The 12,511-nt window shown below is 43.1% G+C and overlaps 2 protein-coding genes across 2 annotated transcripts in view; one reads left to right on the forward strand and one right to left on the reverse strand.

Annotated features, from left to right (window-relative positions):
- Positions 1-240, reverse strand: part of SIGLEC1 (sialic acid binding Ig like lectin 1) — a 103,860-nt gene extending 103,620 nt beyond the window's left edge. The window contains exon 1 of the mRNA XM_089691169.1: positions 171-240. The gene's annotated coding sequence lies outside the window, so the exon portion shown is untranslated. The remainder of the gene's footprint in view (positions 1-170) is intronic.
- Positions 241-11,626: 11,386 nt separating this feature from the next.
- The window catches only part of LOC149451006 (vomeronasal type-2 receptor 26-like), a 50,486-nt gene continuing 49,601 nt past the window's right edge, over positions 11,627-12,511 (forward strand). The window contains exon 1 of the mRNA XM_089691149.1: positions 11,627-11,793. Within this exon, the coding sequence (XP_089547275.1) occupies positions 11,627-11,793 (167 nt within the window). The remainder of the gene's footprint in view (positions 11,794-12,511) is intronic.

Here is a 12,511-nt window from a genome sequence, read left to right on the forward strand (position 1 = left end):
TGCATAATGTTCTTTTTTGCTTATCCCACACCAATACCAATCAATGAATAAATCTGTGCAGCAACTATCAGAACAAAAGAAAAATAAACATAAACTAAACATACAAAGTCAAAAAGAATATTATAGAATATGTCGATGGTAAAAAGAAAAGCATATAATGCATAGAGTACCTTTCTTGGAATGCAAGGTCCTTTAGACAGACATCTGTTCCCTGGTCATGATGAGGTTCTTGAGGAACAAGTTGTCACTTATATACTGTATATAAACAACAATTAATCCATAGCTTCCTCTTTTGTTTGGCTGGGTTTCTCTGTGTCAGCGGTTCTCATATTCCTGTCTGTTGTAGGAAAAGGAGAAAGAAATGAAAGTGATGATGAGGAAAGCCCTTGGGAGATGTTATTGAGGTTTTAGAAACTGTGCTGATTTGCAGGTCTTATTGCCTACATTTTGCAGATTAAGAAACCATGGTTTTAGCACAATCTGAAACATTCAAAAATTGCAACACATATACTTCACAGTGATTGTGTAGCACAAGGACAAGGCCAGCCACCACTCCGGGTGACTGGGATGCACTCTGCCATCTTGGAGGTCATCAGGGTTTATCTGGTTGTGGTTGTAGTATTCACATAGACAGGAGCTCAAGAACATTCTGTACCATTCATAGAATGTTTCACACGATTCCCCTATACACTTAGTGGTACCATTGGCATCTATAGTACAGTTTCTCACACTTCCCCCAGATAGTCTGGACTGGAACTATCAACACTCTAACATTTCCATGGAGGGTCACAAGATGGACACCAGCTACTCCAGCCCTCACTACCAGCAGACTCCAAAAGAAGGCAAACAACCTTAGCACTTTACAGCACCTTCAATCTTCATCCCAGCTCACACAGATATGGAATGTCCAATCAGGTTAATGTTTGATGAATATTTTTGCGTATGTAGTGCTTCCCTCTTGAGAGCCGCTTTATTTCTGAGTCTCCCTAAGCTTTGCACAGCCAGGCAACATGCATTTTTTCACACTTGCATCCACAGTTTGTGAACAGTCCATGAGCTAGGTTTTTGTTATTTTATTAGGGGAAATAACTTGAATGGGGTAATAAGGATTATGGGATGCCCAACTTGATTTAATCAGCGCACAGGGACAATTTCCTTCCTATTTACAGAAACAGATCCTAGACTTTTTTTTTTTAATGTCATCAGTCTTTACGGGTCAGTAGCAACAGCCCCTTATGGGCTAGGGACTCTCAGCCGCTCTGAAAGTTAGCAGAGATTGTTGAAAAAACTACATGCGGAGATGTCTCCTCTCCCCTGTAGAACTGCTCCCAGCTCCACAGCCTGCAGACGATACCTGCTCTCCTGGCTGCTTTGAAGATCTCCCAGGACAAGGATAAAGGGTTAAGCACAACTCTGTCCTTTGAAAGCTTGCTAAGACAGTCTCTCCCTTTGTGATTCCCTGGGTGTGCGGATGTACTCACTCTGTCCTTCTTACTCCCACTTCTCCCAGGAAATGATCCTGTTCATATTGTGATGCAGAATGAATCTTCCTGAGCCATCCCAAGCCGCCTAGGCCACCAGCAGCCTCCTCAGCATTCCATCGTCTACCCAACTCCCCTGCTAGCATGACTCTCCCATATTTATGGGTTGGCCTTACCACACTACCAAGCCCTCCAAGCCTGGGATTGGTCAGACTCCCATAAACACGCAGATTTAGGTCTCCACCCCTTCCACACACTGGCTTCTTAGAGCTTCTATGGTCCTCCAGAACCTGATGGACGCGATAGAGTCCCAACCTGCTGAGTCACCCAGCCTGACCTTCAGCAACCTGACCTAATTACAAACTCACACAGTTACCATGAATCATACCATAATAAATTTACCTACACTAACATTTGTAGCACACTAGAGGGTGCTACTTGTAGTTGATTATTTATAGAATCCAAATTCTAGGTATCAATAAGTGTGTGCAACAAATGGTCAAGTGTTCTTTTAATCGTTCTCCAGCAAAAGAGTAATACAGTCTCTAGTCCCAACACTCAGGGATTATCTGAATTCCTATTACCAAAAGTGCGATGAATGAAGGTCCCATGACAATGGAAACACCCGCACAGGGAACAGTCTCCACAGTCCTCTCTCTTAGACAAAATGGGCAGGGGAATACACCACAGACTGGCAGCATAGAGAGATGGAAGATTAACTAAATAACCTAAAACAACTGTACTCACGATCTTAAAGAATATGTAAACCCACTATTTCATATTCCTGATATGTGCCTGCTGTACCATGTATGAAAAAGTATCTTTTTCTCTTTGTACTGCTTCTTTTGAGTGAAATCCCTGGTGTTCTTGAGAGTCCCTCTGCTTTCCTATTAAAAACTGACAATACTAGGCATGAAAGCACACCATGGTCAGTTATCTGGATGTGCTTGGAACTCAGCCTACTCTCCTCCAATGATCAGACTTGTCCTGACATCCCCCCTTCCTGCACAGCCATTAACTGGGAAGACCAGTGTGTTGCGGTTTCTCCTCCCTCAACTTATGCACCTGAGAACAGAGAGTATGTGATCACTTATAAAAAAGGGAAAAAGGTATTTATAATGTTTTTTTTTATCTATACACAAATGTTTTGCCTTTCATTTCCATTTTGAATGGATTGTTTCACAAGGTGAGGGTTGACAATTAATTTAATTTGTTGTATCTCATTTGGCAGGACATTACCTCACTTTTCCTACTGTGATTTTCTGATCCTGTCACTCATTTATTCGGGGATTCCCTTGCCTTGCTTTCTCCCTCTTAGGGAAATCAGAAGTTCTGACTCTGAACTCAGAATTATGGTGCTTACTCATATCATGAGTTGATTGCGGACTTGTAGCTCCTGGTACAACTTCTTCATGGCTTACTCAGGTCCCCCCCTTCTCTCTATTTTCTTGGATCACTGCACCATGGATTGTCTCTTTACTGTGCTCTGTAGTGATGTAGCGCCTGGCCAGAGGAACCACAGCACCTTGTGGAGGACCAGGTATCCTATGCACCTGAAAGTGTCAGACAGCAGCAGCAACACCCGTGGTTTTTCAAAATAGTTAAAGAGATACTAAATTCTGCCAGGTATGTATTCCAAAATTTTAAAAAGTCCCTTCCCAAATCTCCAAATTCCAATTTTTTTTGTGGTTGTGATCTGACTAACTGTTGGTGGTGATGTTTGATCTCCATGGTCCTGTATAAAGCCATCCACTCTTGCTCACTCATGAAGTGGACTATGTCTATGGGATTTGTAGTGTGCCTAGAGCAAGGCCCATGACTACAAATAATGTGCACTACTCATTCCAAACAAACAGAAGTGATAGGAAAAGGAGAGGTTTGAAACATCACAGAAGACATTACAAGGTAGAAAAACACAGTGAAAAACAATTTAATGAAAAATACATTACTGGGCCATTAAGCAGTGGATGTGTAGATTATTTTGGGAGAATGGGGATATTGTTCACTTTGACTGAGTGATCATCTGAAAGATAGGCATTGAAGCCCATACGTGCTATAAATAGATAGGAATATCTTCTCACACCAATAAGTAGTGCATAAAGGGAACAATGGAGAAAAAAATAGCTGCTAAAGTCCCTTGGAGGGAGTTTTTCTCAATAATCCCATAATTTATAAAATGAAGCAGAGAACATAGAATACTATATGAAAGGAAAGTACATGTTTTCAAAATAGTTTTTTAATGAACTTTAAAGATTTTACAGACAAAACAAACAATCCATCTAGACAGTGTCTCCATAGCCTCTATATATTGAGCTTACTGTGTTATTTCAAAATAAGTACAGCACACAGATATAACAGAGATATGGAAATGTAATATGTAATTTCCGTGACCACCTATTGTGAATTATATTTTCTAGGTTGTACCTGTCAATGTTAAATATACTGCAAATAACCAGGACCAGATGGCTTACGCCCAAGAGTTCTCAAATAACTCAGTCAGGTTATAGCCAGACCGTTATTCCTAATTTCTATGGACAACATGCTGACAGGAATGGTACTAGCGGATTGGTGAAGGGCCAATGTGGTACCAATATTAAAAGAAGGTCAGAGATACATTCCTCAAAAAAAAAAGGTCAGTCTAACATCAATAGTACAGTATGTAAACTACTGGAGAGAATGATAAGGGACTATATCCAAGATTTTGCTGATAAAAACAGCATCGTTAGTAGTAATAAGCATGGCATTATGAAAGGTTGTTCTTGCCAAACCAACCTGTTAACATTCTATGAGGAAGTGAGCTGCCATCTAGATAAGGGAAGGCTTGTGGATGTGGTATACCTGGATTTTGCAAAAGAATTCGCTGCAGTTCTCCATAAGCATTTAATTTACAAACTGAGGTCTGTAGGCAACGACAAGAGGGTTTGTACAGAAAATTGTAGAAAATTGGTTACAGGGGTGCAACCAAATGGTGGTGATTAACAGCGTGTACTAAGACTGGTCTGGATTGGTAAGTGGAGCACCCCGGGCTCTGTCCTGGGACCAATTCTTTTTAATTTCTTCATAAATGATATAGAGGTTGGTATAAATAGCTCAATCTCAGTCTTTTCTCAGTCTCAGTACAAAGCTAAGTAGGACAATAACTTCACAGCATGGTATAGAAACTTTATAGGAGGACCTCAATAAAATAAAGGCGTGGGCAAATACATGGCAAAGGTGGTTTAATGCTGAAAAATGTAAAGTAATGCACTTGAGGGCTGAAAATATTAATGTAGGTTACACTCTAGGGGGAGAACCTCTGGATGAATCCAGGATGGAAAAAGATCTGGGGGTCTTAGTAGATGACAGACTGAGCAATGGCATGCAATGCCAAGCTGCAGCAAGAAAAGCTAGTAGAATATTAGCATGCATAAAATAGAGTATTTACTCAAGAGATAGGACAATAATCCTGCCACTTCATAAAACTCTGGTTTGGCCACATCTGAAGAATGCTGTCAGTTCTGGTCACCAGCCTTCAGGAAGGATGTGCTGGAGCTGGAGAGAGTCCAGAGAAGGGCAACAAAGTTAATAGGGGGACTGGAGGACCTCAGTTATGAAGAACGACTACAAACATTAAACTTATTCTCCCTAGAGAAGAGACGCTTTAGATGAGATATGATACTGTAGCACTACCCCTGCAGGAGCTGTTGGATTTGATGGGTCCCCCTAAGTTCTGCACAGCCAGGCAACCTGGCTGGTTTTAATTTGTTTTTATTGGGGGGGTAAACAACTTGGATGGTGTCTAGGGACATATGGGGTGCCCAAGGAACTGCAAAGTTGAGGACACACTTCTCAGCAAACTGTATACTGTACAAAAATGTAGATCAGGAAAATAGCAATGTCTTTGTAAGGGGCACTGAAGTCTCCTTGATGTACCACCCCAGGCCCCAGATGAATCATTCCTCTTTACCCGGTTGCACTGAGGGTATCCCTGTACAAGGAATTCCAAAAGCTGCTAATTAAGTAGTCCCAGGATAAGAACTGGTTGCATCTTGCACATGACTGCCCTCTTAATTTGTCTGCCCAGGGGGTGTAGAAGTACTCACAATGTCCTGTCAGCTTGATGGGCTGGCAGCTGCTTTCAAGCCTTATGCTAGGCTGGCTCCCTCCCTGCTGCACAGGATGTCCTCCCAAGGAGACTTTGGAAAGTAGAGATGTTTTTTTTCCAGTATCCAGGTATTGACAGACAGTGTCAGAACCCAGGTCTGAACCTATAAACTCTGCTTTGTCTGGTGATGTCTCTTCTTGTTTAGCCCCCAGGGATGCTGGACAGCTCCCTAGACAATTCCTTGAATGATCCTGTCTTGAACTTTGTTTCTCTTGAACTTTGAACCCATTGCTCCTCAAATGAACTTCCTATTTTAGCCATGCCTTTGTGCTTCCTGTATCTCTGCTACCACTTTTTACTGACCTTTGGCTTGTTCCTCGACTATGCTTCTGCTTGATCCCAGCCGGCTACCACTTGTCTACTACAATATTTGGCTTGTTTACTGACTACATTTCTGCTTTATCCCTACCTGCTATATCTGCTACTGTACCCCAACTTGCTCACTTCCTGGTGAGGCGATCCTGAGAACTGCAAACTGGTACTAACACACAGCAAAACCCATCTCCACCATCAGGAGCTCTGGTGAACACCACACCATTTAGTACTTAGACCCGGCTCCCCAGATGAGACTGCATCATTTACTAGGGTGACCTGCTCATGTATTTATCCTACTTGTCGGTGGGATTCTCTCTACTGCTATAGCAACTGGTTTCCGAGCATGAGCCCGGACTGTGGCAGACAGCCATGGGTCCACATGTTTAATAAATGTGGTAGCAAGCACAATATACACAACACAATTGCCACTGTTTAATAAGTAGCATACACAAGTATAAATATAAGCTCATAAATGTAAAGGACTGTAGTCAGTAACATAGCAAGCACAATAAAGAGAACAGATTATGCCTAGAAAACTGGCAACCCAATGAGGAAGTGGAGAATGAAGTCTCTACAACGATCTTTCCAAAGTGTACCTATTTGTCAGGGCCTGGACTTGAACCCAGAACCTTTGCTCTATCTAGCAGTAACTCTTCTCCCTGAGATGCTGGACAGCACCCTATCTGATCCATTAGACAATCCTGCCTTGTGCTTTGTTTTCTGCTGAACCTTAAACTCTTTGCTCCTCCCATGCTCTTCCTGATTTAAGCCACATCTCTGCAGTTCCTGTTTGCCAGATTATTGTGCTCTCAACAACCAATATCTCGCTCTTGTCTCTCCTGCTGCTGTCCTTATCTTCGCTACCATTCATTATCAACCTTTGGCTTGTTCCTCAACTGTGCTTCTGCTTAATCCCAACCTGAAATCATTCATTACTGACCCTTGGCTTGTTTTCTGACTACGCCTTTGCTTGATCCCTTCCTGCTTATCCGCTACTGAACCCCAGCTTGCTCACCTCCTGATGGGGTGATCCTGAGGACCACGACCTGGTACTAACACGCATTAAAACCCATTTCCACCATCAGGAACTCTAGTGAATACCAGTTAGTACTTAGACCCCACACCTCATGTAAACCCATGTCATCTACCAGGGTGACCTGCTTGTATACCTATCCCGCTTGTCAGTGGGTGCTGCTCAGCTGCTAGAGCTACTGGCCTCAGAGCCATGACACCTTTCTTCAGATGAGATCATTCTTTATTTGGTATTAAAGCCCAAACTTGGGCTTGTAACTTTCAGAATATATTTACCATGTATTGGGGCAAAGAGCTCCACTGTTGTCATTAAGTCAGCACCACTCCCTGAACAATTAAAGTGATTGCTGGATGCTGGGAGATAGTCCCTATTAATATGGAGTCATGGCTGTTTAACTTGACAAAGAATTTGTATTTCTGTCCTGCCAGTCAAAATTTAAACAGCCCTGTCACACAAACAATTTATTCCTTCTATCTCATCTCCTGTTGGGATATTTCTGGTCACTAATGTTTTGTTTGATACCACAGAAGTCCTCTATCCATCTTCCTGATGAAGCTTATTACGTACCTCATTGAAGAACAAGAGACCACCCCTACCTTGTCCATATCAATAAGTTGTATTTTTGTTGGAATCATCTGATTATCTGTATAGGATATTGGGTTGCATAATATGTCACGTGACATCATCACAGCCCCAACCTGATTCCCAAGTACCACCCTACCCGTACCCTTCGCTCTTCACAGGACCTCCTTCTGTCTTGCTCCCTGGTCTCCTCCTCCCATGCATGACTGCAAGACTTCTCCAGGTCCTCCCCCATCCTCTGGAATTCACTACCCCAATCCATCAGATTGTCGCCTTCCCTCCTCACCTTCAGGTGCTCCCTGAAAACCCACCTCTTCAGGGAAGCCTACCCCACCTTTACCTAACAGTCGTCCTCCTTCATTCCTCCTACCACTCCATCCCCCACAGCCACTTCCTCCTGTACCACTACCCCCTCCCTCCTAGATTGTAAGCTCGAAAGAGTAGGGCCCTCGAACCCCTCGTGTGCTGTTTGTTGTTGCTGTACTGTTTCATGTATTGTCCCCTCTATTGTACAGCACTGAGCAAACCCTTTGGCGCTATATAAACTCGATGTAATATAATAATAATAATAATATTGTATGCATTGTAATCTGAGGGTATACAAGATGGTTGTCTAGAGGAATAATGAAACCTTGAACAGTATTATTGTTTTGCAATTTACAGTACATATAAATTAAGTTTGTGACAAAACGGTTTTAATCAAGATAATTACGCCGTTAAAAATTAATTATTTAATAATATTCTTATCTTAATTTTGTCACCTGACAAGAGCTATATACCGTATTTGCCGGCGTATAAGACGACTTTTTGACCCTTGAAAATCTTCTCAAAAGTCGGGGGTCGTCTTATACGCCGGTATACTGTTTAGGGGGGCTGCGGCATTAAGTACAGGGGTTTGCAGGGGCTGATGCCTCTTACCTGGATCCAGTCCCACGACGATCCGGTCCAGGAAGCGCGGCGTCTCCTTCTGTTCGGCCACTGGATGTTCGTGCGGCTGCTCGGCTCCGCCTCCTCACCGGTGATTGGCTGCCAGAACTGTAGCTCAGGAAAGGCACACAGGCGGCCAATCACCGGCAAGGGGGCGGAGCCGAGCGGCCCCTCGAAAATCGAGTGCCGGAGCAGCAGGTAAGTGTTCTGTGTAGAGGTGCTGCTGCAACCACATATGCTGGCTGCAGCAGCACCATAAGAGAACAGGGTCAGCAAGTCTCAGTGGGAGGAATAGTGCCCCATCATTGGTGTCACTGATACCAAGGATGGGGCACTATTCCTCCCACTGACACCAACGATGGGGCACTATTCCTCCCACTGACACTAACGATGGGGCACTATTCCTCCCCCCCACTGACACCAATGATGGGGCACTATCCCCCCCCCCCACTGACACCAACGATGGGGCACTATTCCACCCCCCACTGACACCAATGATGGGGCACTATTCCACCCCTCACTGACACCAATGATGGGGCACTATTCCTCCCACTGACACCAATGATGGGGCACTATTCCTGCCACTGACACCAATGATGGGGCACTATTCCTGCCACTGACACCAATGATGGGGCGCTATTCCTGCCACTGACACCAATGATGGGGCACTATTCCTCCCACTGATACCAATGATGGGGCACTATTCCTGCCACTGACACCAATGATGGGGCACTATTCCTGCCACTGACACCAATGATGGGGCACTATTCCTCCCACTGATACCAATGATGGGGCACTATTCCTCCCACTGATACCAATGATAGGGCACTATTCCTGCCACTAATGCCAATGATGGGGCACTATTCCTGCCACTAATACCAATGATGGGGCACTATTCCTCCCACTGACATCAATGATGGGGCACTATTCCTCCCACTGGTGTGCATTGGAAGAGGGGTAGTCTTATACGGCGAGTATAGCCCAAACACTACATTTTAGCAGGAAAAGTAGGGGGGTCGTCTTATACACCCAGTCGTCTTATACGCCGGCAAATACGGTACATTGATTTGGTTTATCTATGGCTGTATTAGGAATACTGTCTTCTATTTAAAAACCATGTGTAAAAACAAAAAAAAAAGTTAAAAAGCACCAGTACCTAACTGTAGCATTTATTAAAACATATTTATGAAATAAGAAATTATAAATATGCAATCACATTTACAGGATATTAAAAAGCATATTGATAAGTCTCCAGCAGTCTTTCAAGTGGTCAATGGTGTGCAAGCCCCTCCTGGTGGATACGATGTAAAGTGCTTGGAACCAGGAAGTGTCCAGGGAAACACCAGGAAGAGCCAACAGAAGCATCAGACTGTCTGTGTATATCACATGGATGATAACCACTATGGACATCAAGGAAATGTTGTAGGCCCACAAGATGGGGCTGTGATGATGTCACGTGACATAAATGGGCTTGCTTTGACAAAGGTGCCAGGCCCTGAAATGCATAACCACACCCATTTATTACACATGACATCATCGTGGCCATCGTGGCAGAGATAATATAAATATTGTACAGATTTGCTTTAGAGAATTCCATCCTTATTAATGGAAGAATAATTTAGACACAGATTAAACCTATTTCAGCCAGAAATTATTTTTATATTTATTGATAAAATCTGCCTGCTCCTTCTCTCTCTCTCTCTCTCTCTGAAATAGTGGTCTATCCAAAAGACTTAAAGGTGTTCTTGAAATCACTTACATTTTTCAGATTTACATTTTAAATGAAAAAAAAATAACATTTTTTTTTCAAGGCACAATCTGCCTGCTTTCTTCGTCAGTACCATCGGCCTGTCCAAGGGGGTATAAAATCTGTGCTGCAATGTATTGTTTCTCTCTTCTGTCTGGTATAATATAACCTAATTTTTTGGAAGATACAATCTGCTTGTTGTTTGTCAGAGTTATAGCAGCCTTTCCAAAAATTCTTAGCAGTTCTCTTGATAATTTGTTAACTTCTGCTGTATTGATTTGTTGTTGTGAGGCCCCCCTAGGCTGGTTTTATGTGGGCCATGTTTGTTAATTTTGCACACATCCAGGCATCCCATTATTAGGATCCCTGGGCACTTTCCATGGTAAAACAGTCACTTTTTGGAGTTCAGAATCATCATCTGGAACACTCCTTCACCCCTACCAGAGTAACACATTTAGCTCAGAAGATGAATGTCATGTATTGGTACATCAACTATGGGCAATATTCCCAGTTCCTCACTCAGAGAGATTTACAGACTTTTACTCTCCTCTGTTTATCATACAAAGAAACCAGAGACTGAAGACCAGTGATCGACCTAAAGAAATTGAACAATGGCAGGAGAGGAGTATTTCCAGTCTTTGCGCATTCCTTTTGGCCTCTCCACCTCACTAAGGAGCTTTATGAAGGTCCTGATCTCCATGTTTGCCCCCTTGAGGGAAGGGGGCATTCTGAGTCCATTACTATTTAGACAACATTTTACTCTTGGTCCAGACATGAGACCAGCTATTTGTTTAGGGGGAGATTCTTTTGACCAGCCTGAAAGGTTTTAGCTGGATAGTAAATGTCAAGAAGAGCCAGTTGGAGCCGACCCAATGAATCTTCTATCTTGGGGGGTTAGTTTGATACTCTGTGAGTACTATTTCTCTTCCTCTGAAGAAATTGCCGAACATTAAAGAGAAACTTCAAAAGGTGATATCTTCATCAGTGATGTCAGCTTTCCAATGTATGGGTCTCCTGGAGGCAATGGCGTCTATGCTACCCTATGCACACTGGCAAAAGGATTTCCTTTTGCAATGGAGAAGGCAGCACCTGGGTCAAGCCATAAAAATCTCTCCTCAAATGGAGGAGACTCTGCTGGTGGGCATATTAGGAGACCCTCACTCGATCCCATCTGTTAGGTCAGTTTACCTGGACTATTTTTACACTTATGCCAGTGCTACAGCTTTGATGGCATTAACTGCTCTGTTTCCTCACATTTGGGGTTGTCCAGTCACTCTGCTCATTGACAAAACAGCAGCAGTGTCATACATTTAGAGACAAAGCAGAACTTGGAGTAGGTCCCTTCTGAGGGACTTCAAACTGATCATGGCCTTAGCCAAAGAAAATCTTCAAGAACTATGATCAGGGTGTTTATTCAGAATATCGTGGAAGACCGTCTCACCGGGTGTTTTCAAGATCACACCGAATGGGTCCCTCATCAAGATGTCTATATCCATATCATTTTTGTATTGGGCCTTCCTCAGAATAATATGTTTGCATCTCCATTTAACCATAAGGTTCGCAGGTTCCTTTCTCATTAGCCTTACCCATTGGTGGAAGGGTCAGACACTCTGACTCTTAAAAATAAATAAATTGTCACCTAGAATATGTCTTTTCCCCATTGCCATTGATCATGAAGTTCCTGGTGAGGTTGTTTTCAAAGAGTCTCACGGCGAGTATACCTTATTGGCCCCACAGGTTGCAGTTTGCCCTAGACAAGAAACTCCATTATCAGTGCTTCTGCAACTCCTGTCCCAAGGGAAGATGCTCCGCCCGTATACTGAATATCTTTCCTTGATGGCCTGGAAGTTAAGAGGGGAGGCTTGGAAGAGTTGGGCTGTCCTCTAGCAGTTATTAAAACATTGAAAGGTTCCAGGAAGACATTAACAAATAGTATTTACTTCACAGCTTAAAATAGGCCTCCACAATGGAGTAGGAGTCTGAACCATGCAACCCAGAAGTTTCCCATCTGTTATCCATGCTTCAGACAGGTTTGGGCCTTTACCTCCTTTCCAAATCTCTGCCAATTTGGCCACTACCAGGGAGAAATTGACAGAGCTATTCATGAGGGCAATTTCAAAGCTCTTCAAGCTGGAGTGTGTTTCCTCAGTGGATCTCACGCTGGTTCTGGAATTGCTCTCCAATGCTACATTTGCTCCAATGGAAAATAGTTCATTATGGGATTTTACTTTAAAGGCAGTTATTTAGTCACAATAACTTATGGAGGCAAATTTCCAAGTTGC

The sequence above is a fragment of the Staurois parvus genome, unplaced genomic scaffold (assembly GCF_062004578.1).
Source record: "Staurois parvus isolate SC_StPar_1 unplaced genomic scaffold, SC_StPar_1.0 ptg000552l, whole genome shotgun sequence".
In the NCBI taxonomy this organism is placed as follows: Eukaryota; Metazoa; Chordata; class Amphibia; order Anura; family Ranidae; genus Staurois; species Staurois parvus.